This window comes from Cebidichthys violaceus, unplaced genomic scaffold (assembly GCF_023349555.1).
Source record: "Cebidichthys violaceus isolate CVI_PGR_0920_01 unplaced genomic scaffold, fCebVio1.0.p SCAF_5, whole genome shotgun sequence".
Classification (NCBI taxonomy): Eukaryota; Metazoa; Chordata; class Actinopteri; order Perciformes; family Stichaeidae; genus Cebidichthys; species Cebidichthys violaceus.
The window spans coordinates 18625155-18650823 of NW_027176705.1; the positions used below are offsets into that span (position 1 = coordinate 18625155).

A 25669-nucleotide genomic window follows, 5' to 3' on the forward strand; every position below is an offset into this window, starting at 1 on the left:
CTCAACAGGTGTTTGGATGTGCACAAATATCACAACGCAAGCTTCTCAAGAAGGTGGTTGAAGGAATGAAAGAGGCAGAGCCAAACAAGTCCACCACCGGTGGAAAACTTTGAAAAAATATATTCTGACGGGCATCCACCCGTCAAACCCTGCCAAGAATGGCGTCGACGTGGGATTCACCGGCCCTGGTGATGAGGATGGTGCATGGGGTCATTTTACGTTAATCGGAATATGCACTGCTGCATGTAAATGGCAATATTAGTGGAATATTCATTTTTAAACAGCTTATTGGGAATATTGTCTTTTTCGGAATAAGGGCAAGAACAGGAATATGTGGTGCATGTAAAGGTAGTACCTATTTTTTTTTTATAGGTTTTTGGTTAGAAGTCTGAAATAAGGTCTGTAGTTATAAACTATGTCAGTTAATATCCCTCTGATGGATATAGAAGCTTTTATGTGTCTTAAAAAAGGCGGTTGCTAACAAGTGTCTAAATGAGACGACTAAACGTCATCACACCAATAGTCCGCCCTTTACAGCCTGGTTGTGTATCATGAGAATAAGATGTAGTTTGTTTATAGCCTAACGTTAGCTTTTTACTTCTGCTGATTGCATTTACACTTCAAAAATCATATGGTTTTGTGAAGATGAGCTTCCTGAACAAAATGCATCGCAACTGTTTGCAAATGCTACATAGTTTTTATTCTGCAAAAACCCAAATCCAATATAAATATCCCATTGGCTTTTTGTCGAGGGAACCAGTGCAACGCTAACTTCAAGGTTGGCCAATAAAAATACCTGCAGCACTCTTTTGTTCCTATTGGATGATTTTGCTGTACACAATTTATACTTATTGCCAGTATTCACTTCCAGTGCATAAAGTAGTGAGACATTCTTATAGTAACTCTGGCTGGTGGATGGGTGTACAACTCATTTTTGACAGACGTTTGCTTCTGGATGTTTTCTTTAATTTTCAACAATTTTACCTGAAATGAATCAAGATTTTTGTGGCCTAAATCTGACCATAGTGTCGTACATTCATCCATCCATCCTTCATCTATAACCGCTTGTTCTTTACAGGGCCGTGTTGGGCTGGAGCCCATCCCAGAGAGATGGGCTTCACCCTGGGTAACTAAATCTAAAACAGAATCATATTTAAATACTGTTTACATGTGTTGTTAGTAAAATCTGAACGTAACTAGTAACTATACCTGTCAAATGAAGTGGAGTAAAAACTACGGCATTCTCCTCTTAAATATAGTGAAGTAGCCTAAGTAGAAAGTACGCAATACAATGAAAATACTCTCAAAAAGTTCTCAAAATTCTACTTAATCCTGATGTAAAGGCCAATTCAAAGCTGAATACAACGTTGATACCCACAGGAGTGATGACTGAACTATGCCCCCCTGTGTGTGTGAAGCAGTGGTGCACACACACACACACACACACACACACACACACACACACACACACACACACACACACATCTCAGATTTATAGTTTCCTACATCTCAAATCATAGTTTATAGTTCAACAGTGACAGCACAAGCTGGATAGACAGATGGATAGACCTATAGTACATGGATGATAAAATGTGAGTATTTTAGGGAAATTAATATTTTGTATTATCAGCAAAAGTAAACCAGACACAAACACACAATTATTATTATTAATAACAATATTATTAGACTATTCTTAGTACTTATGTTAATGTTATATGATGTTTACAAAATAATAGTAATAAATAATATGTACGTGTGTTTGCTTATATATTCAAAAACATACGAACACATTCTATACTTGTCAGATGAATGTAGTACAAAGTGTCAGCATGTGCTCCGCTGCCTGCTTTGCAACAAGAGTGTCCTCCCTCCGCTGGGTGGCGCTAGGAAAATATAAAGACGGTGTAATCAGCGCAGAGCGGCAAACACCTTTGTTCCGGGCAACAGCGTGTTTGCAGCGTTGGACGCCCAGGAGGACGTTTTGATGCAGAACTAGTTCGGCTGTAACGTCTGTTCGTGGCCTCAACATGGTGAAATTATCCGCAGAGCTGATTGAGCAAGCTGCTCAATATACGAACCCAGTGAGAGACAGAGAGTTGGATTTACGAGGTTAGTTCAGCTTCCTTTATAACAGCGTAACGTTAGCGTTAGCCAACTATGTAACGTTAGCTTGCTCGGGCTTTACGCGGGCCTCACGCCGAACACCGTAACGAAAAACGAAAACGTGATAAGCGTTTGTACTCTCCAATGCAAGCAGCAAAGTGTATATGTAGGCTAATGCGTTACATTTGGTCTAATAGCTATGCGAGCTATCTGTTAACTACAACGTACGGTCCGAAAGTAACCCAACTAACGTAACCGCTACAGCTCTGCGAGTCAAAGTACAAGCTTTACAAAGCCAATAGCATCCTCAGGCGAGTGCTGCTGATCACCAAGACTTTATGAACTCAGGGAAACACCTGTTTGTTTGTTTGTTTTTTTATCCAACATTAAGTTGTGTTGCAGAACTGGCGTCCTGAATTATACCGTCGCTACAACGTTAGGATAGTTTAACAGGGTTTCCGGTGGTGTCGCGACTTCTGTCAGCCCGCCGAGATTTGCTTGCTTCTCGCGGAAGGTTCCGCATTGAAGACTAAAACTACCAGACATTGTTAAGATTTCTGAGTAAAGTCACTGTTTTAAAACCGTATACGCTTCTTTGTTGTGTTCGTCATTGATGACTTATCTAAATTGTAAATCACATCCTGTTGGAAGAGGGTTCAGATCAATCGTCTGTTCGTTTTGTGGAGCATGGAACACACGCGCGTTGTTCTCATCGGTGTGTCGGCTTCATGGCTCCAAGCACAGACGAATCTATAAAGTTGACATTAACAACATTATGAAAAGCATTGTAATGCCAGTTCCCAGATGGGAAGTCACATGGCCCCTCGCATCAAGCACACACACTCACTCCACGGCCGTGTTCCGCTTCCACACTGTACATTCCATACTTTCAACTTTTTGTTTTTATTTATATTTTTTCACCTCCACAGGTTATAAAATTCCAGTGCTTGAAAATCTCGGAGCTACTCTGGACCAGTTCGACACTATTGACTTCTCTGATAATGAAGTCCGAAAACTGGACGGCTTCCCTCTGCTCAAACGACTGAAAACATTGCTGATGAACAACAACAGGATTTGGTAAGTTAATGCTGCGCACCATAAATAATAATCTGAACATGTATTACAATTTATAAAAAAAAAAAATAAAAAAAAAAAGTGATCTTTCTTTCTTTCTTTCTTTCTTGCAATTAATTATATAATTGGAACTGTTATTGTAATAGAATACTTTCACATTGAACGAAAATGTTACGCGTTGAAAAGGCATACTTTATTTTTCTCGGAGCGTTTGTCAGCGGTCGGGGCTGCCATGCTTTTTATTTGAGTTTCATCAAGAGACTAAATGCTGCCGACGCTCGGTGTACAAGTAGATCACGCTGTATGTGCCTCAGTGACCAGCCAGTACGTCGCTGCGTTCTTGTAACTCTATGAACCGTTTCTCCAGTCGCATAGGCGAGAACCTGGAGTTCTCTCTGCAGGGTCTGACGGAACTGGTTCTCACGAACAACAACATTCAGGAGCTGGTGAGTACGTTTCAGCAGCGGCGAGCGCGACAGAACCGTCTGAACCCGTTACTCATTCTAGATATGATCAAAATGGAGAATACAAACTTCAGCGGTTTACGCTGATGTATCGGAGGAATGCATATTCTTCTACAGTTTGAGGAACAACAACAACAACTCTGAAGATTGTTGTCATTGTTCGTCGACTCAAATCTGTTATCACTTTTGTAGTTTTGTTCACACTGGATGGAATTACAGTACAACAAACTGCAGCCTCCAAACAGACTAGAGTTGAGCGCTCACCTCTCTCTGCCAGCACAAACTGAATAAGTTCTGCTGCAAAATATACATTTTTAAGGGATGTTGTGTTACTCTTCTATTTCTCTGCTATTTTCAGTTTATTTTATAGTGTATTTAGTTGCCCCTTGTTATTTTACGAGTGTGTTTCTCTGTGTAGGGTGACTTGGATCCTCTGGCCACAGTGAAGACACTGACCCTCCTCAGGTATGATCACTATATGAACCCGGGGACGTGTTTCCCTACAATACGCTCACGTTTGAAAGCAAGCTGTCCTAAGAAGTGCACAATTTTCGACCTTTTTACTCATTACTCAGAATACTAGAATTTCAGAAGTGGATACCAGTAAAGGTACATGATTCTTAATACCCAATTCAGTACAATGGTTAAAAAACCAAAACGATAAATCCCATGTACGTCAACATACAGCGTTTTTATCTTTTAACCTGATGATCGGTCTCAACTTTCTTTCCAGAAACTACATTTTACAAGATTACATTTGAACACATGATAACGTTATAATTTACTCTTACCAAAAACACATTTTTACTGAATGGAGCTTGAACGTGTCATAACTTATTTCAGTGCAACCTAACTTTTAACCGTTGGCTCCATTATTTAACAAAGCAGGACTGTGCTGCCCACCAACTGCTAACGGCTAACGTTAACTAGCTCGTCTCCGACCCATCTCAGCGGGGATTTGTGGTTCACAATACAGCGTTATCAGGGAGACGTTCTGTTGTCTCTGGGACGACGGGGCGCATTTAGTCCTGAGCCCTGATCCTGTGGTACTGTAGAAAAAGACCGTCACATTTTCAGTATCCCGGCATGGCTTGCTACAAAAGGCGAGTTCAGGAGTAACCTGCATCTGTAGCATAACATGGTGGCATTACGTGACACTAAATTCACATTGTTTAGCTAACGTTGGCTAACAACGTTAGGGGCTACGGTGTTCCCACACTTCCCATAAAAGAAGTCGATCAACTACTATGTCGTTACTGTGAACTCTTACGTTAGTTAAAGTAAACTTCATTCTGTCTGCATCACAAGCAGAACACTCTACGATGGTGTTCAGTGGGGATGGGTATCGTTTGGGTTTTTTCCGATACGGTGCTAAAACGATACTTTTAAAACTATACCGGTGCCTGAACCGATACTTAAAAAAAAAAAACACAGACGATTGACGACATTAAAGAAAGGCTTTTTTTTATTGCCACGGCAATTTAGTTTTCTTCAAATTGAACAATATATTAACTGTTTGAAGTATCCTATAAATATAAATAAATAAACACTTGGCTTCAAACTACAGCTTCAAACTTTTTAACTTCAAACTATGAACAATATATTAACTGTTAACAACAGTTTACAGTATACTTAAATAAATCTAAATAAACTTCAGCAATTCTTTTGCAGAAATATGAGCATATTTGCCTCGGCACCGAAAGTATTTCAGTCGGCTCAGGCACCGAAATCTGCGTTGCGTTTCAGTCCGGTAGGCACCGGTTATATAGGACCTGGTGCCATATTGGCACCGTTTTTCGGTACCCAACCCTAGTGTTTAGTGGTGACTCTCAATGCCCCCCCCCCCGCTACATTGCGGAACAGACAGTGTTTGCCGGATTCATACATCTTCAAAAATATTTTTGGTTATTGAACTGTCTTGTGCACCGCTGAGTTATGATCATACATGTTTGTAATAATCACTGAATTTCCAGCTTGTTAAGGAATCCAGTGACAAACAAGAAGCATTACAGGCTCTATGTCATCAACAAAATCCCACAGATCCGTGTGCTCGACTTCCAGAAGGTAAAGCTCAAGGTAAGTCCACGGAGCCGGCATGTTTTCACCGTTTCAATGTGAGCCGCAGGTCTTCAGTGAGTCTGACGCGGCGAGAGAGTCGTGGATCAAATGTATTGGGGATGCAAGCTAAAAAAAAACAGTATCAACTTTTCCCTTTCAAGCATTACAGTGGTTATGAGCAATGTGTATAAAATCTGTTGAACGTCTGAAGAAGTTCTGGTGAACTGTACATTTCCTGGCTTTGCCCCCCCCCCCCCCCGTGGATGAAGCTCAGTCTGTGCTTCGTGAGGGTTTTCACTTTAACTGTGTGATATTGTTATAGGAACGCCAGGAGGCAGAGAAAATGTTCAAGGGCAAACGAGGTGCTCAACTTGCAAAGGATATTGCCAGGCGAACAAAAACGTAAGATGAAAGTATCTGTTAGACAGCAGCTCCTCAGAATCACTGGATCCTGGCTGATGGAACGGGTTCAATGTAAAAAGAAAACCACTGTCACCACTAGTCAATTACAAACTGTCTGTGTAGATTACAATACACAGTAATAAACGTACGTCTTCTTCTTTTTCTATATGCAGTCATTTATGACAAAAAAAATTCCCCCGTTTAAACATTTTAAAATGATTTCCGAGTATTTGTCAAATGTGGGCAAACGCATCCCTTCCTTAGTGAAGGTAGTAATCTATAAGTGGGCCCTAACTCTGCCGTTAAACCTGAAGTCAGAAACGTTCCCCACAGTGTTGCTCAGGACTGCTGTCTGTGGACAATGTATCAGTTCATCTGACTCAAGAAAAGATACTATACATGAGATCACTACATTTGGTTGAGAGGTCTGAGAAGCCACTGTGTGTCCCGTGTCGTCTAAACGAGGGCCGTTCCTTTCAGATTCACTCCGGGCATGGCAGCGCAGCTTGAGAAGAAGAGGACGGGTCCGTCCCAAGCAGACGTGGAAGCCATCAAGGTGAACCTTGTCACTTGAACGATGTCGGCGTTGTTGTTGTTTTTAGAGCTGAGCTTGACTTTCAATCCCTCAAGCGATGAAAAACCCAAACATGAAATGATACACTTGAGGTTCTCTCACTATCTGTTTCTGGATTCTTAAATCCCATCCGAGTCTTCCTCAGGAACGGGTGGCTGTATACACGATAGGAATGCCATCGACCTTTCACTGGTCGTCTACTGACTTCCTGCTCGATGACCTTTGACCTCTTCTCAGTGGAAGGGACAAGTTAGCTGTTAGCCACGTGTTAGCAAGTTACTGTAGGTGCTAAAGCACTTGAAGACATAACACTGCATAGCTTTCACACATAACGTTAGTCATGCTGAGTGTCAGGGTCCACATTTCTCTCCTTCTTCCTGATGCCTCAGGTTTTAGTGGTTGTATACTCGGCCTCTAAAAAAACCCCGTATTTCTGGGTTCTTTACCTCGTTGGTAGTGCATCCCACCACACAGACCCTTTTAGCCATGGTTCTGTAGTTTGCTAGCAGATGAAAGTGGCAAGAAGGCAGCTTCATATGATAAGTCAATGGAGAGCGAGGAAGTGTTTTCCCCTCCGGTGTGGGCGGGACTTAATTTTTCTATTTAACACCATTTGTGTCAGGTCAGTGGAGAGCGATGTATAATTGACATAACGTCTCTCCGTATGGCTTATACATATCTCTATTTTTAAGCTATGCCTTGATTAAAAAAAGATTCCTATCTATTGAAGGCGGTTCTTGGTTGCTTTTCGTTCCTCCATTCTCTTACTGTGAGGTGAAACAACGTGGGAGTTTGACCGTCTGTTTCAAAGTGGAGGCTGGCATCTTCCGTCCGTTACGTATTTAGCATTACGGGACTGCGACTGCGTTTCGTTGTACACCCTGTTATTGTAGAGTGGCGATAAATAAACCTTGTGAAAATCTCCTGACGACTCCGCCCTCTGAGGAAAACAGTGAAATGTGGTTGAGAACTCCAGTAACAGCCAGTGAGGGAACCTTGAGTGGTCACACTGCTGTTTTTAAAGTCAAGATCTCCGCTTGTTGCCTGTAAAATGTACCCTGAACCCATTTCTACTCATCAGAGCCCATCAGCTTACATGAGTCTGTTTGCGTTTCAGACGGCCATCGCTAATGCGTCGTCGTTGGCAGAGGTGGAGAGGTTAAAGGGGATGCTGCAGGCTGGTCAGATCCCAGGACGAGATCTGAGACCAGGTCAGTGCTGATCGAATACTACACCACAACTCTACTAATACTGGCTGAGATGTCCCTTTTGATTCGTATAAACACATTTGTCCAGATTTTCTCATATTGTGTTATGAGTTGTGACTAAACCTGTACTGATGCAGCAACATTGCCACAGTAGTAGTTTGTGAATGGTAATTGTTATGCAAACCCTGAGAGATATAGATAGTCTTCCTCTGTGCCATGCAGCTGCATTGTTGTCCAAAAATGATCACTGGGTGACGCACAGACCCACATACTGCTGCAGAAATACTCACTTGGGCACCAAATGTGATTAATCCTCCACTGAAAATAGTCCCCAGCAGATTTATTTCTTGCATTTTAAAAATGACACATTTGTGAGTAGAGACCCACCAATTGCAATTTTTTTTTTTTTGGCCGGTTTAAATTAAAAGAAAATTCTATGTCTGACCTGCAGATTCAGATTTATACTATCTTTTAGAACTATAATTTACACCAACGTTTTAGACTAGCTTTTATTTTTTATTTTTTTACCAGAGAACTTCAACCACCCCAACGTCAGGATAAACTGTCAAAATCTACATGTTATCTTTTTACTTTATCTATAGTGGTTAATTGCAAAAACACACCAATTCCAAATGAATAGGAACTGCATCATTGTATTTAATTTAATTATTTGTATTAACTTTGTATTGTTAGCTGCTCAGAGCTTGTTGGGAAGTTAAACGGCTCATGATTCCCTCTGTCTTTTTATATATATATATATATATATATATATATATATATATATATATATATATATATAGCTGTGAAATTATCTCCTGGAGTTATTCAAGTATCTCGAACACATCGTGATAATGTTATCGTTTTATTATTTGCCTTCCTCCAATTTTTACTGAGTAGAGCTTGAACGCATCATTATCAAGTTGATGTGACCTCCGCTAATATTAGCCATTAGCTCCGTTACAGGCAGGGCTGTGTTTCTGAGAGACTCGCTGTCATGACTCTGGGCAGCATGCGTTGGAATGACTCATGAATTAGTTCCTGATCTATTAAGTTGTTCCAAAAGTTTAGGGTTGTTCCTCGACATCTTTTTTTTTTTTTTTTTTTTTTTTTTTTTTTGACTTTTAGCAGTAGGGACAAATTGCGAGCTAAGCGCTTCTCTTACTCACGTCAACAACATCTGATTGATGGGTGCATCTCTGTTTGTGAGACATTTTTTATTTATTTTTTGGTAGCAGAGTAGGTCAGAAAGTATTAAACTGACTAAGATGTGGGTCTGCACATACTATAAGTTCCATCAGATTCATCTGAAAATAGTTCCCAACAAACGTATGATCCCTTGAGTTTTAAGAGCGGTCGTCTTAACTGACCGAATGAAGAAAATAATAAAGTTCACCAAATGAACAGACTTTACTGCCTTGTAAAACACACGTCATTCAAACTGGACAAATAGTCAAGTCAGTTTTATTTATACAGCCCAAGATCACAACTCAAAAATCTGTGTGAATCAACCCTAACCATGAGAGGTCCTTCGCCATACAGTCCTAAGTGAGCACAAATGTTAGGCTGATGGGATTAGCCGTGGACAGACGGACACAGAGATGCATGCACACCTCACCGATTACATAATCTCCTGGATAAGAAGGGGGAGCGCCAGCTTTACCTGTGTCTGAATTAGATTTTTTTTTCTTCTTTTTTTTTTGTTTCTTTGGTAACCTCATTGTATTTTGAGATTCATGGATTGATGACTAAATTAATTTGTAAAATCAGGTCCAGCTGGTATGGAAGAAGAAGAGGCGGAAGAAGAGGAAGAGGAGGAGGAGGAAGAGGAAGAAGAGGGTGACACTGCACATATGGATGGAGGTTCTGGAGAGGAGATGAATGAGGGGGATCAAGAGGAGGGTGAAGACATGGAACAAGAGCCACATGTTAATGGCTCCTGAATACCTGGACATGTGTTGTTGTTTTTTTGTTTTTTTTCTGTGTTGTAGTTTTTTAAGTTGGACATACTTCTACCAGGGTTTTTATTTTGTAAAGCGCATACATTAAACTGATTTCTAATGTTACTCTGTCTAGATTCTTTCAGTCTGCTGTGTGCGGTCCTTCTATATGCATCTGTTAATGTCCCGTTTATAAACGGCAGCGCATGTCCATACAGCTGTGGACTCCCAAGAGATGGATTGAACATGGTAGCAATCAAAACTCTTAAAGCTTGGATATCCTGACTTTTAGTGACATGATTCACAGTCACTGGAATTCTCAAAATGCAGCCCAAAGCATCATTGTTTGTCCTGTCCTGGTTCTCTCCTTTGGAAGTTTCCATGCTTAATTGTCTTACAACATTGTATCACATTCAACTTCTCTTTAATTATTTTTTACAGATTATTAACAGAGAAAGATCTTTTAGTGTAAAACTGAAAACCCATTTCTACACTATTGGTTCAATTTTTTCATAAAAAAATAAAATATTGTGTGCACAATTATTCCCTTTGCAGATGTATCTTTTTTTTTTTCCGGCATTTACAGCTTTGAGTCTGCCTGGATAGGTCTCCATCTGCGTGAGTCTGGACAGCAGAATTATATCCCACTCTTTGCAAAATTGCTGCAGCGAAGTCCGGTTGCGAGTATGTCGAGAGTGAACGGCCCTCTTCAAATGTGGCCGCTTATTCTCAATAGAGCTGGGATTCATGCAGGACTCGCTGTGTGTGTGGTGGAGCAGAGAAGCGTCTCCTCTGGGGATGGATTCCATCAATCGACCACTGAGCGATGTGTGAGTAGTGCGCGTTGGTGGCGTTCATTGGCTTTATCAGCAGTGCGCAGTCATTTAGCGAGTGTGACTGAAGGTGGACACAAAACCATTACTGCCATCGGTTTGGATGGGTGTGATGGCATCTGGCCTCCGGACACCACGCATGATGTGATCAGTGAGACCGGCCCATGTAAACATGTATATTAATATTGCTGAATGATAAGTAATTGGCAACACTTTCTACCACACCCATGTCTATAATAAACATGGATAATGTGTTATAATAGTTACAGAGCATTTTATAAGGTCAAGTATACTTAATAATTGCTGGTCACGCAGACTATGTTATGCAAGGATCCTGTATTATTTCAAATACAATGTAATCCCAATGTAATAGATTATATTTTATTAATGCGTTATGATCAGTGTCATAATCAATTACAAGATGGTTATACGTGGCCATTGTTTGCTTTAAGTAAAGTGAAATTAAATATATATACAGATCAACATACGTTGTAAAATGAGTCTGGTCATAGGAGGAAAACAATATCGCATGTACAGTTTTATGGTTTCCCGCGGTCCTGAAACGCAGCACGACGCCGACACGTCGCCCTAAACGCTGCTTTGGGTTCGTCACTATCGTTAGCCAGTGCTAGCCAGCAAAGATGGCTGACATGGGGAAGAGGTCCCAGCACGACGCGTAACGTTAAACTCCAGAGCCGATAACGTTTGCTAAGCAACACGGGAGATACATTTTTCGTGCTCTATTCAGACAGCGGTACTCTTTGTCAGAGATGGACGACGTGGAGATTACAGACGTCGAAGACAACTCGCCTTACCGGGTGGAGAAGGCGCCCCTCAACAACCAGGACCTGAGCTCCCTGAGCCTGACCGGTAACGTGACACGACAACAAGACCAACATGTCTAAAGACGGGTCACTTCTTCTTTAACTAGCGTTACACCACTGTGTATTTGGTAGCGATATGCGTACGCGTGTTAGCAGCTAACACTGTTTGTTTTGAACAGTCACGTGAAGTCACCACGTCATCTACCAACTCGTTACTGCGAGGAACATGATTGTATCTTCACTGCTGGTTATTGCAGTCTTAATAAATCCAATCATATTCATCCACTAGTTTATATGCACAGTCTCTCGATATAAGCGATATATCTGACATTATATACGGTCATCTTTATGGGTAAATTGCATGTAAGGAGCCTTGTTTCCTTGTTTTATACAGTTTGTCGTTACTGAACCAATATTTTGTTGTCAGTTTTATTTCATAATCTGGGTTATTAAATATATTCATGCCTGGCAAACAAAGCTGTTTTAAAGGAAGACACGTGATGTGGTGCGTTTGCTCCTGGCCCCACAGTCGGAGAGATTCTGTCCCAGTACGGATGGTACCTGCTGGCTGTGACTGTTCTGGTCTACCTGCTCATCCAGCACCTGAGCAAGAGGAGATCCAGCCAGAGCTCCAGCAGCTCGCCCCAACAAACACTGCAAGGTCAGCACTTCCCAGTACCTGCTTACATACGTACCTGCTACAAAAGTATTATTATTATTATTATTACAGTTTTCTCATTTACCTAAGCATGTTTTCTAAACCGCTGCTGCAGTTCTCAAAGAAATGTAAAACAATCACCACATCAGCTGTTACTGAACGTCTCAACACTCCATTTGTCCGGCACGCACTCCAAACATTCAACTTTTGTTTTTCGATAAAAACACAAACTCTCAGGTTCACTTCCTGTTTGCAACCGGAAGACGACAAAACGTTAGTCGGTTTAGATAACAGACACTCGACTGTCCTGCTGTCATCACAGACGTGTAAACTAACCACAGACATTTCCACTGGATGTTTTTTGCAAAATATAATATATTTTTTTTATTTACCAAAAATAATTCTAAAGATAAATGCTGACTCTGGTGTGTGTGTGTGTGTGGATAAATGATACCCTGAATTTAAAGGTTCACCTGTTATCAACTATTTCTATGACACCAGACCAGATGAGTGGACTGTGGACAGACAGGTGTCTGTGTGAAGGGTTGTGACAGTCGAATATTCAGCGTGTGATTATTTCCAGACTCACCATGTTGATGATCTCTACTGTTTTCTCATGAAGACGCAGCGTTGGTGGCAAAAAGGCAAGAAGGCATGGAGGCAGCTCGCATGAAGATGCAAGAGGAGCTTAATGCCAAAGCCGACATCTTCAGAGAGAAACAAAGACAGGTGCAGTAGTGAGATAAACAGGGAACGTTTGAAAGAGAGATGATGTCAGACCAACTGAATGTGGTGTATTCTGTAACAGCAAGAAGAAGAGAAGAGGAGGCAGAAAATAGAGGTATGGGAGAGTATGCAACAGGGAAGAAGTTACAAAGGAACCGCGAAACCTTCTCAGGTGAGTTTAATCATCGGGAACTTTATTCTTTTCCTTAAATTCCTTTAATCTTGTTCACTCTTGTGGACGCATTTTTAAATGACATTATCACTTCAAACTGTATTGATTATTATTTGGAGACAAAAACGAAACAACTTCAGCTCAGGCTCTTAAGGTGGGCTGGCTTTTAAGGTGCACCAGCTATTCTCATTTTATTGACAAGCTGCCCCTGAGTTATGGTCAGAATATCAGGATAAGCCAATCAGAGGCAGACTAGGGCGGGGCATGCCTTTTGCAATAGTTGGAAAAAAATGATTGCTACTGTGAAGGTCCATTGATGTCATCCTGCATAATAGTTAGACATGTGGTTCTTTTTGTAGTATTTTCGGTCCAATGGGACATTTTTTTGTACTATTAGGGTTTCAAGATAATGGACCTGTGCAACAATGGCATGACACCGCCGGAGGTACCGATCTGAGGAACATAGGGCTGAGGGAACGTAGGGCTGAGAACGTAGGGCTGAGGAAACATAGGGCTGAGGGATCGTAGGGCTGAGGAAACATAGGGCTGAGGGATCGTAGGGCTGAGGGATCGTAGGACTGAGGGATCGTAGGACTGAGGGATCGTAGGACTGAGGGATCGTAGGGCTGAGGGATCGTAGGGCTGAGGGATCGTAGGACTGAGGGATCGTAGGGCTGAGGGAACATAGGGCTGAGGGGTCGTAGGGCTGAGGGAACATAGGTCTGAAGGAACATAGGGCTGAGGGAACATAGGGCTGAGGGAACATAGGTCTGAGGGGTCGTAGGGCTGAGGGGTCGTAGGGCTGAGGGAACATAGGGCTGAGGGGTCGTAGGGCTGAGGGGTCGTAGGGCTGAGGGGTCGTAGGGCTGAGGGAACATAGGGCTGAGGGGTCGTAGGGCTGAGGGAACATAGGTCTGAAGGAACATAGGGCTGAGGGAACATAGGTCTGAAGGAACATAGGGCTGAGGGAACATAGGTCTGAGGGGTCGTAGGGCTGAGGGGTCGTAGGGCTGAGGGAACATAGGGCTGAGGGGTCGTAGGGCTGAGGGAACATAGGGCTGAGGGGTCGTAGGGCTGAGGGAACATGGGGCTGAATAACGAAACAGACTAATGCCAGGTAGCTCAATGAATCCCACATGTACGCTAAGATGCTAACGGTATAGGCGATGAAAAACCTTCACTCTTCTTAGAACACAGTCCCTGCTGGCATTTCATCAGAAACTACACCACATATCAGGTCTGAGGGGATTCCTAACCGGGTATTCTTGCATAGCTTTTAGTTAGTCTTTGTCAGCGCTGAAGACCGGGGGGGCCGAGGGGGGACACTGGGGACATACTGATTTTAACAGCATTTGAAATATAATCTGGTTATTGAAAAATAACCTACATAGCATTTAACCTCATAGATTAAATTGTGCTCAATATAGACGGTTTTCTTACTTTTTTTTTCTGACATCCCTCATTTCAAACTCATCTCAATAAAAGCCGTCCCGTGTTTGGAAGACTTCATGTGAACTAGGCTGACATGTCCGTATAATGTTCCAGGTTTAAGATCCATCAGGCATCTTCTGATTCTCTGAGATCACGCGCGTGTGTGTTTTGTATAATTGATCACACAGCCGTGTCACTGGCTTGCGTCTCTGCTTCAGATGCCTGAACTGTGATTCGATCAAAGGTTGTAAAGGCTGTAAACCAAGGCTGACCACATTAGACCCATCAGTGTGGTCACGGTCTGAGTCCCTCACTTGAATGTCTGATGAACGCCTTTCTCTGCAGACCGCCGAAGAGGCCGGCTCATCGACAACGGCGTCGAAACCGAAGTCGGACAGGAAGCCGCTTCGCAGCGCAGGTACGTACTTCACAGACGACAGCGATGATATCCTCAAAATCCCCCAAATCATCTCTACTGTCCACATGTCATTTTAAGCCGTCAAACAATCTAAATGTTATCCTTTTACTTCTGCTGTCTTTATTTGCACACAATTCAAATGATTAGGAAATCAAAGGTGGTATTTTTTATAGATAGAACATCTTGGCGTTAGTAGCTATACTCATGTGTTATAAGCTGCTTAGAGCAATCCGGTCACAATTCATCTCTAATATCTATTTTATATTCATGTTAAAAAAACTACTAGATTTCTTCAAGTTTCTCACCAATACTTCATTTTACAATTTGAACACATGCTTACATTAGAATTGACTTTAAACCAATACTAATCTTTACTGAATACATCATAATGTGACTCAATGCGACCTCCATTAACGTCATATATATATATATATATATATATATATATATATATATATATATATATATATATATATATATATATATATATATATATATATATATATATGTATATGTGACCTCACACATGAACCAATCTTATACTTCATGGTGGACACACACCTTCTGTGTGTGTACCTCTGTGTTGGACTGACAGGACAGGACACTTTGGTCGTAAACAACAGATTCTCTTGCCGTTCCTTAGCTTTGTGTAACGTTTCCAGCGTTGACTCGTTGTTTGTCCAGTGAGACATTTCCCTCGGCGTCTTCATGATCTTCTTCAGCCTCAGATATTTGTCTGCTTCCCGTTTTGTGCCAGTCACGTGGAAATGTTCATACATATTCATGCATCTTGATCTTCATCTTAATTTACTCTCTCTCTCTCTCTCTCTCTCTCTCTCTCTCTCTCTCTCTCTCTCTCTCTCTCAGACTACAACCCCCTGACTGGACAGGGAGGAAGCTCCTGCTCCTGGAGACCTGGCAGGAGAGGACCGTCATCTGGTGGATGAGGGTAAAGGAGGTCAGAGACCTCTGACCTCTTGATGTTCACACTGACTGACTGAACCAAGCTGACAATATCACTCACCTTCTTCTTTTAGTTTTTTTTTTTTTACCTGCTCCATATGTCCAGTGGGTGTTGATCAGTTAGCATCATGAATTGCATCTATCTTCTTTCATCTGGTATTTACTCTCTCATCCCTCTGCTTTGGTGATTAACATGAATCTCACTGTTAAGGGAGAAATGCATTCTGGGATTGAAGGCTTGTAATGACGCCATTCCTGTAAACGGTATGGAACCAGCAGGAGTGGCTGATGAATTTCACAGTCAGTGTGTGTTTTTATTTTGTTCTCATGTATGTTGAAGTGTGTACCAGCACAGCTGTAGACTGGATGTTGCTACAGTAGCTGCTGGTGGACATTTGGTTTATTACAAGAAATAGTACATTCTGATGACACAGTTAACAGTTTGATCTATCAAAATGTAAGAAGGGTATGTCTATACTGTACACGCATATTTTTAGGCAATAAAGATTTGGTCACTGGGTATTTGTATTTGTTCTGCTTTCCATTATTGAAATTGAATTAGTAAAATACCTGGTTTGGATAAGTGAACAACCCGTTAGATTAACCATTATAAACCTGCTCAGGTACGACCGACCACCTTCCAGATCACACACCAGGTCAGACGGACCCCCACCTGACATCGGTTGTAGTGGTTGTCCCTATTCTTTAGACTCAAAGCTGCTGTCCCTTCAGGATTCAGCTGTGCAAAGAATGGCTCATCGCTTGCCCGGTCGGGGAAGTGGATCAGAAGTGTTCTTGCCCAAAGCCCCCGACACAATGCATTTTATTTATTCCATGTTTAATCTTTTTCGTAAATGAATCTGGAGTTCTGCCCACACATCCTCTACTGCCATTAAGCTAAACTCTTGTTTCCAGGGTAATTGAAATTAACTTTGTCTTTACCGCCTCCGTTTTCTCCCGAGAGTCCGATCAGTACTGCACATGTGCAGCTCTCAAACGGCTCACTCCTTAGTCACTGCCTTCAGCCGCTCCAGAAAAAGCAATGCGTTTCATTTTTCTGTTGCTAGATTTAGTAGCCAACCCTTTTTGTTGAGGAGGATTCTGCTCCTTCCATTTGTGTTCTTGCGTAGAGTCCTCTATTCTCAGTCCTTGTTCACCTGGTTATACTTTACACCCCGTTTATTTTAAAACTAACAAAAAATGCCCTTCTTTTGTACTTGTATAGCTTGTTGCGTCCTGGGCGAGATGAGGTTGGAGTGCCCTTGCACTTGAAGATTTACTAGACCGTTTAAACCCGTCGCTACAAATCAACTTGACGCGTAGCAACATACTGCAGCCCAATCAGAGCCTTCAGCCCATCCTATTGTGATGCATGGTGTATGACATACAGAGTACTGAACTCAAAGTTAACCTGTTGGCCACAAGTTATCAGTCATTGTGTTTTTAAGCCTACCGGGCTCAGAGCCCCGTCACTCTCTCCCACACGTATTCTAGGAGAGGAGATGCTGACTCTTTAGAAGGTAGAGTCAGGTTGAACAGAGGAAATCCCCCAAATGAAACTAAAAGTAGCACAAAGCCACGGTCAACCAGACCTGAGATGCAGTTGCCGGCCCGTCGGTAATCCAAGGTGCTACGGTGGAACAGAAAACTGCGTCGTGAGTAACCTCATGCCTCGGTGTACTTTCAGGCGTTAATGTGATCGATATCTTGATGGCCTCCATTAGAAACTAAATACTTGAAACATAAACAACTGTAAACGAAAAGGCATTTTGTTGCTGAGTATTTAAGATTTGAGTGTCCGATTTGATACATTAATGATAGTTTTTAATAAATTGCATTTCATTATGTAAAAATTAAAGGCCCCCCACCTCTAAACTTGCATTCAAATTCAAGCCATAATATGACTATTGTGTAAACAATGCTTTTGAATGTGCACACAGTTGTGCATGTACAAGTAATTCAAGAAATATTTTGATGGGTTTTAAAGATGGTTGTGTTTATGGTGCATTAAGGAGCATAAAATCCTTCAACTTCTCTGGAAACATAACCAACACACCACCAACCGAATTAGTGTAGGCCCCTACAACCACCACACGGGGGCGCTCCAGACCAGAGAGCTGAGTGACAGTCAAGATGTTCTACTTGAAAATACCTTTTGGGGATTTTTTTTCTTATGAAGCACTAAAGTATATACGCTGTTGCAAAAGAAATAAACAACAAACAATTCTTTAAACCTTACGAAAATAAAAAAAATACAACACTATTATAATATGCATTATATTTTATTGTTACAGGTTCACAATTCATTTCTTAGTTGCTTCACAGGATTTGTTTATAATGTTTTTCATATAACTTGAACGCAGCATCTTTCAATCAAACTTCGGGGGGATAGCATATATAGACCATGGGAAAAGTAATTGGGTCTATGGTAAAAGTTAACTACGACTCCCAGGGTGCATTTTTGCCAGATTCATCCAATCACCAATCTCACAATTATGGCACATGGGACGCAAACGACGGGTGGAAGTTGTTCACTATTTTGGGTCTTTTTGAGTTGAATTCAGCAACTATGGCTCCGTGTTTTGCTAACGACAGCGACAGCGACGCGTTTTAAATTCGCTACCGTGCCTCAGACTGGATTTCTCTCCATGGCAACGGCGGCTGAGGCTCATGGGTATTGTAGTATTTCTAGCTGTTCGCCAAACCAAAAGGACTGATGCAACATAATTTCCCAGAAACAAAGTTGAAATAAAATCAGGTGGCCCTACCGTTGACATGTATGATCGTTACAGTATCTGGCAGTCTGTGTATCTATCGTAAGCGACACAAAGGACACTGAGGAAAGTAAAAAAAAAAGAGACGGGAATGCAGAATGGAGAAACGTACTTCCGGCCCCTCCCACCTCGAAGAGATTCACCCATGATCCACCAAGCCAGCCAGTCAGAGCGCTTCTACGGAAAGCCGTTGGGTCAAACCACTGCTTGGTTAAACCCCCCCTTCGCAATCAGCGATCTCGACAGTCCGACATTCTTCCAATGGCAAGATAATGGTGAGAATGGGGCCGCTATTCAAGGCGAAGAAAAAAGCTGCTGCATTTGTCGATTGGCGTTGAAGTTTGCCGATGGTCGCTAAGGACCGACAGCTGGATGAGCAGAGGAAGCAGCGGCAGAGAAGGGTTCAGGTGGCCGCTTCAAGGAGACCGCTGTGATGCTACGTAGGCAACTGAAAGAAAAGGGCTTTTCTACGATGAGAGAGTGTGTGTGAGCAACAGAGGAGCCCTACCCTTCTCTGTTTTCTTCTTTTAATTTCATTTTTTTTATATTTTGGCTATCGTTTTGCTGTTTTTTTAGGATACAGCGAGGATACACAGTGAGCTGGTGAAGTTTTGGGGAATGGCAGGTCGAAGCCGAAGAGCATGGTTTAGTGTTCTGCTGGGACTGGTGGTCGGGTTCACGCTGGCGTCCAGACTCATCCTACCCAGGGCGACGGAGCTGAAGAAAGCGGGACACAAGCGAAAGGCAAACCCGTCCGGCTGTGGGTTGAACGGGGGTCACAGAGCGGAATACAACGGGTTACTATGGCCACTGCAAGATAACGGGTCACCGGCGACCGAGAAACCTGGACCCAGGTCCAACACTTTCCTGTTCGTTGGTGTCATGACTGCACAGAAATACCTGAACAGCCGAGCGGTGGCGGCTCACAGGTACGTGACGTGTCTCATTTACCCACAACGAGCGTAAACGGTCCCAACAGTCTGCTCTCTGTGTCCGCTGACCGGAGAGAGACGTGGACCGAGGGTTCGGTTCACAGCCGCTTCGTACTGTGTATGCATTAGGTAGCTAGCAGCCCTTATTTCTACTATCTCCAGCGGTTGCCATTGGTCGGGCCCAGCTCCGTTTCAGTCTTTTTCAGGAAATTCACAAGAAAACGGAAACATGTAACTGTTACTAAACTAGTGCTGCGTGGTTGGTCTCGTCTGAAATGACTAGAACACTTCTAACTGCCGACTGTTTCCTTTTATGTAGCTTTAAGGTGAGCTTGTCAAAGTCCACACTGTCAGCACCAGAAGTATTGAGGGTCATATTATGCTTTTTTTCCCCCCCATCAAATGGAAATAGTTTACATGTCTGCTTCATCCTTTTCGACACATTTCTCCAATCTTCTTTGTAAACTTTGGGTTAGAACTACAACTATCAATAGCTGCTTGCATTGCCAATCAGTCTGTTGGTTATTTCTCCAGTTAATCGATTCGTCATTTAGCCTATAAAATAGAGAAATTACATAATCACAATCTCCCAGAACCCTAGGTGACACCTGCAAATATCTTGTTTTATCAGTCCATAAACCCAAACGTGTTCAGTCAGAATGTTGGACAGTCTGTCTTTACAAATGACTCGAATGACTTGTTGATTATCCGTCTCCCAAGTGACTAGGTCAGGGTCACTTGTCGTTGCACATAAGGTCCAGGGCTTCACGCCTCCCAGGGTTACTCAAACCTTCTGACTTCATCAGCCACCTGATGGAATCCCATCAGAGCCGTGACCTCACTGCTCCACAGAGTCACACCGAGGACCTGCTTTGTTTCTGTAGAGGGGGGGGGGGGGGGGGGGGGGCGGTGTTTCCGCTGAACATCTCCTAGGACCTGAGACAGACGCTCGTGACTCTCCGGTAGTCATTGCTGACTCCTGCTATGTTCACACCCCAGAAATAAGATGGAGTTTCCCTCAAAAACAAACGAAAGCACTACTTAGACAAGCAGATGTCTAGATGATGAGAGATGATTGTTGTCTCGTGAAGCCTCCTGGGTTTCTAGGTTCAATAAGGACCCATCTGGACTGTGCTGTCAGTGACCAAGTCCATCAGCAGCAGACACGGATGACTTGTTTATTCTGTTAAAACAGTTCTCCTCTCAAAAACAGTCGGAATGAATGCTTATTATTTTAGGCTTTTGCTTGAACCATCACGTCGGCTGAGAGGAGACGTCGCCCTGCTTCTACATGGCAGACACCGTGTGATCATTGTGAACGAGAGAGCAATAGAGCGCTGCAGGAACCAGAGCCACAGATGAGTCAGCATTTTTTGCACTTCATGTTCCCTTGTCTCAAAGTCAGTGGGTTATTTGAATGTGTTTTTGATTAAATACCTACACTGTGGAACACGAGTCCTTCTTTAGCTTCAAGGTGGAGACGTGAAGTCATGTGACCGTGGTGGAGGTCCTCTACAGCCTAGCGTTAGCCGTCTAGCCTTTTTTTAAATACACGCATGCATTCACACTTCAGAAGTCATAAACGTGGTGTTTGTTTGGGAAGATTATCTTGCTGAACAAAACGTGTACCTATCAAAAAAACGTTTGCTTTTCACAGTTTATTTTGTGCAATAATCCAACGGAGTAATCCCATTGGCTTGTTGTTGAGCGACCGGTGTGATGCTGACTGACTAACTCTATCCTCTTAACGTGAGACCGCCACCTATTGACCCATGTTGATGAACGTCTGCGTTACTTCTCAGGTCACTCCTTCTCATTTCTTTCGTAGAGGAACCACCACACATCAGTCTTGGGGTTCGTGCACATGTTTAAAGGACAGCGTCAGCAGCGTTTCTAAACATTTCCCATCATTTATATCCATGCGAGGAAAAGCCTGACTCGTAGCTTTATCGGTGAGAGTCCTCCCGCTCTGCTGCAGCAGCTTCTCATGGCGCTCACACGCCGTCTGTCTGAGAGGAAGTATTTCATAGGAAGTATTTCAGAGAGCTGACGGGACAGTCCCACGTGTCACCGTGTGCTCTCCTGCTGTCCATCAGCTTTTTACTGGCTTTATTGTCCTCCAATAGTGAAGACGGTGAATGGGATCTGGTAGAAACGTGCCTCACAGAGCGACTTCTTATTTCCACATATTTGATCATCTCCCACTTGATCCACGGCGGCTCTCTGACCGGCCTTCACCGGGCTGACTGACAGCAGTTTACTGAACCACAGCCGTTATCACGTCCGCCCCATGGGGAGGAATCCACTGTGTGTGTGTGTGTGTGTGTGTGTGTGTGTGTGTGTGTGTGTGTGTGTGTATTGATTCACTGATTTGATTTCCTCCCCAGACAGACTGGGTGATACATTTAATATAATGGAGCTGCTTTACTTATGCTCCCTTTGTAGATAAGAGATCTCACTGTGGAGATGCTTTTTTTTCTCTCTTGTGTTTGGAACTAGCTGACATACGCTGCTACACAAGCTATTAGTGACTGTGGAGTCAGGAGAGCGTGCTGAATGTCCATTCAGTGCTGCACACAGGTGATCGACGTCTTCTCCGCCAGGACGAACTGTTGGACCTGAGAAGTGGAGCTATGACGTGCACAGGCTCGTGTGTGTGTGTGTGTGTGTGTGTGTGTGTGTGTGTGTGTGTGTGTGTGTGTGTGTGTGTGTGTGTGTGTGTGTGTGTGTGTGTGTGTGTGTGGGGTTAGGAATGAAGGTGGCGGAAGTGCTGTTGTTTAGTGACACACGGGGGTGACCATGGATAAGTGGAGAGCGTGGCCGCCTTTCAATCAGGGGGTCGGCGGTTCGATCCCCGGCGACTGCTCTACTAGTCTCATGTCAATGTGTCCTTGAGCAAGACACTTAACCCCAAAATTGCTCCCGTAGCTGTGCCTACGGTGTGTAGATAGATACTGAATTGTAAGTCGCTTTAGATAAAAGCGTCTGCTAAATGACTGTAATGTAATGACATTTGTCGAGACATTTTTGTCGCAGTGTTATTGCCGTGAAAGTTGTGTCACTGGAAGCAAACGCGGAGTAAGTCATGAGTGGTGTTAGTGGAGCCGACACAGACACTCACACAGAGCTGGCAAACACTGTCTGATTGTCTTCAGGCCTCCCTCCAAAGTATGGCTGGGCGATAATAATTCAATATGATACGTGATGATCTTGACGCACGGTTGCATCAACTAAATTGGTTAAAAAACAAGCACATTCTAACAGAAATTACTGAGAAAACCGGAAATGTGTTGAGGGAATATCGTTTGAATATTGTGGTTTTTGTTTTACATCAGACCTTACATTACCACTCTGTTCAATGTGATCAACAAACTGTTAATTAAGGTTATAACAACAATACAACAACAATAGTCAGTATTTCATTCACACAGGAAAATATGAAACCATGTGGTTATTTCATAGAGACTATGTATTTACTGAATCACCAGGAAACATGCAACATCATCATATATATATATGGTTATCTAGATATAAAATGAGCTATATCGCCAAAGCCACTCCCACCAAAATGATCATGGTGAGCGTAAACAACAGATATGTCTACTACAGTAGTACTCACAGCTGTTAAGCTAGCAGCTGAGTGCACACAGGTAGACGGGCAGGCGGTCCGTCCAATCGTTTCATTCGCGCTGATGAAACGGTGATACAGTCCTGTGACAGCCACAGATACCGGATTGGTTTCAGTAATCAGCGATTTATTTCTTTATTGCTGTCTGGATGTGAATTTTCCAGCTTTAACACATTCCTTACATCAAACACTTGTGCAGAGGACATTTGTTCAGCCTAATGTGTGCTGTCCACCCTCAGAAAAGACACAAATGATGAATTTCATCCGCTGATCATATCCAGTGTCCAGAATGCGAGACCATGCTGCGGCCTTTTGCGCACTTAATAGCGGCTGCACATGTGGACCACATCTGCATACGCAGACAGACGGCCAGTGTAGTGAGTGCAGACCCACAGAGCATCCCATGTCTGCGTCTGCTTTTCAGCTTTAACGCTTTGTACAGAGTACAGCAACCGAGACGACCGAAGGCAGGCTAGTATCTAGCGAGAAGTGCAAGTGCAAGAGTAATGTAGAGAGTATAGAGCCTGAACAGTACATAGTAATGTAGAATAAACGCCATGGAGTGGATATGAATATGCGAGATATTACATGTTACAGATAATTCCACTTGTGTGTTTCCTGACTCCATCCGTTTGTCTTTGTGCGTTACAGGACATGGGCACAGACCATTCCAGGTCGCGTGGAGTTCTTCTCCAGTGAGGGCTCTGACACCTCCATACCTATTCCCATAGTGGCCCTGAAGAATGTGGATGACTCGTACCCGCCGCAGAAAAAGTCCTTCATGATGCTGAAGTACATGCACGACCATTACCTGGACAAGTACGAGTGGTTCATGAGGGCCGATGACGACGTCTACATCAAGAGTGAGAAGCTGGAGGGCTTCCTGCGCAGCCTCAACAGTAGCGAGGCCGTCTTCCTTGGCCAAACAGGCATGGGGGCCCGGGACGAGCTGGGGAAACTGGCCCTGGAGCCCGGAGAGAACTTCTGCATGGGGGGGCCAGGGGTCATCATGAGCCGCGAGGTCCTCAAGAGGATGGTGCCCCACATCAGAGAGTGTCTACAGGAGATGTACACCACCCATGAGGACGTGGAGGTGGGCCGATGTGTCAGGAGGTTTGCCGGGGTCCAGTGTGTCTGGTCCTATGAGGTAAGACGGTTTCATTTTGTTCCCTTATCATGTTCTTTAATGTTGTTGGCTCGATTCAAGACTTACGGACCTGACATAGAAAAGTATGGATTTGTAAACTGTGCACACCACAGACAGCACTGTGTCTTTACTGTCTGTGACTTCACTGTCTGTGACTTCACTGTCTGTGACTTTACTGTCTGTGACTTTACTGTCTGTGACCTTACTGTCTGTGACTTTACTGTCTGTGACCTTACTGTCTGTGACTTTACTGTCTGTGACTTTACTGTTTGTGACTTTACTGTCTGTGACTTTACTGTCTGTGACCTTACTGTCTGTGACTTTACTGTCTGTGACTTTACTGTCTGTGACCTTACTGTCTGTGACTTTACTGTCTGTGACTTTACTGTCTGTGACTTTGCTGTCTGTGACTTCGCTGTCTGTGACTTCACTGTCTGTGACCTTACTGTCTGTGACCTTACTGTCTGTGACTTCACTGTCTGTGACTTCACTGTCTGTGACCTTACTGTCTGTGACTTTACTGTCTGTGACTTCACTGTCTGTGACCTTACTGTCTGTGACCTTACTGTCTGTGACTTTACTGTCTGTGACTTTACTGTCTGTGACCTTACTGTCTGTGACCTTACTGTCTGTGACTTTGCTGTCTGTGACTTTGCTGTCTGTGACTTCACTGTCTGTGACCTTACTGTCTGTGACTTTACTGTCTGTGACTTTACTGTCTGTGACCTTACTGTCTGTGACTTTACTGTCTGTGACTTTGCTGTCTGTGACTTTGCTGTCTGTGACTTCACTGTCTGTGACCTTACTGTCTGTGACTTCACTGTCTGTGACTTCACTGTCTGTGACCTTACTGTCTGTGACCTTACTGTCTGTGACTTTACTGTCTGTGACCTTACTGTCTGTGACTTTACTGTCTGTGGCCTTACTGTCTGTGACTTTACTGTCTGTGACCTTACTGTCTGTGACTTTACTGACTGTGACTTTACTGTCTGTGACTTTACTGTCTGTGACTTCACTGTCTGTGACCTTACTGTCTGTGACCTTACTGTCTGTGACTTCACTGTCTGTGACCTTACTGTCTGTGACTTTACTGTCTGTGACTTTACTGTCTGTGACCTTACTGTCTGTGACTTTACTGTCTGTGACTTTACTGTCTGTGGCCTTACTGTCTGTGACTTTACTGTCTGTGACTTCACTGTCTGTGCCCTTACTGTCTGTGACTTTACTGTCTGTGGCCTTACTGTCTGTGACTTTACTGTCTGTGACTTCACTGTCTGTGTCCTTACTGTCTGTGCCCTTACTGTCTGTGACCTTACTGTCTGTGACTTTACTGTCTGTGCCCT

General features: G+C 43.2%; 3 protein-coding genes across 3 annotated transcripts in view; all 3 read left to right on the top strand.

Annotated features, from left to right (window-relative positions):
• Positions 1-1935: 1935 nt before the first annotated feature.
• Positions 1936-10363, top strand: snrpa1 (small nuclear ribonucleoprotein polypeptide A'). The gene is made up of 9 exons (XM_068730610.1): positions 1936-2109; positions 3033-3180; positions 3545-3623; positions 4060-4106; positions 5615-5717; positions 6022-6101; positions 6582-6657; positions 7793-7886; positions 9651-10363. The coding sequence occupies exons 1-9, from the start codon at positions 2028-2030 to the stop codon at positions 9821-9823; spliced, it is 882 nt and encodes a 293-aa protein (XP_068586711.1). The 5' UTR covers positions 1936-2027; the 3' UTR covers positions 9824-10363.
• Positions 10364-11266: 903 nt separating this feature from the next.
• Positions 11267-16367, top strand: selenos (selenoprotein S). The gene is made up of 6 exons (XM_068730988.1): positions 11267-11523; positions 12007-12138; positions 12758-12864; positions 12944-13033; positions 14810-14882; positions 15750-16367. The coding sequence occupies exons 1-6, from the start codon at positions 11424-11426 to the stop codon at positions 15827-15829; spliced, it is 582 nt and encodes a 193-aa protein (XP_068587089.1). The 5' UTR covers positions 11267-11423; the 3' UTR covers positions 15830-16367.
• Positions 16368-18814: 2447 nt separating this feature from the next.
• The window catches only part of chsy1 (chondroitin sulfate synthase 1), a 47911-nt gene continuing 41056 nt past the window's right edge, over positions 18815-25669 (top strand). The window contains exons 1-2 of the mRNA XM_068730859.1: positions 18815-19548; positions 23831-24326. Coding sequence (XP_068586960.1) covers positions 19238-19548; positions 23831-24326 — 807 coding nt within the window. The 5' untranslated portion in view covers positions 18815-19237. The remainder of the gene's footprint in view (positions 19549-23830; positions 24327-25669) is intronic.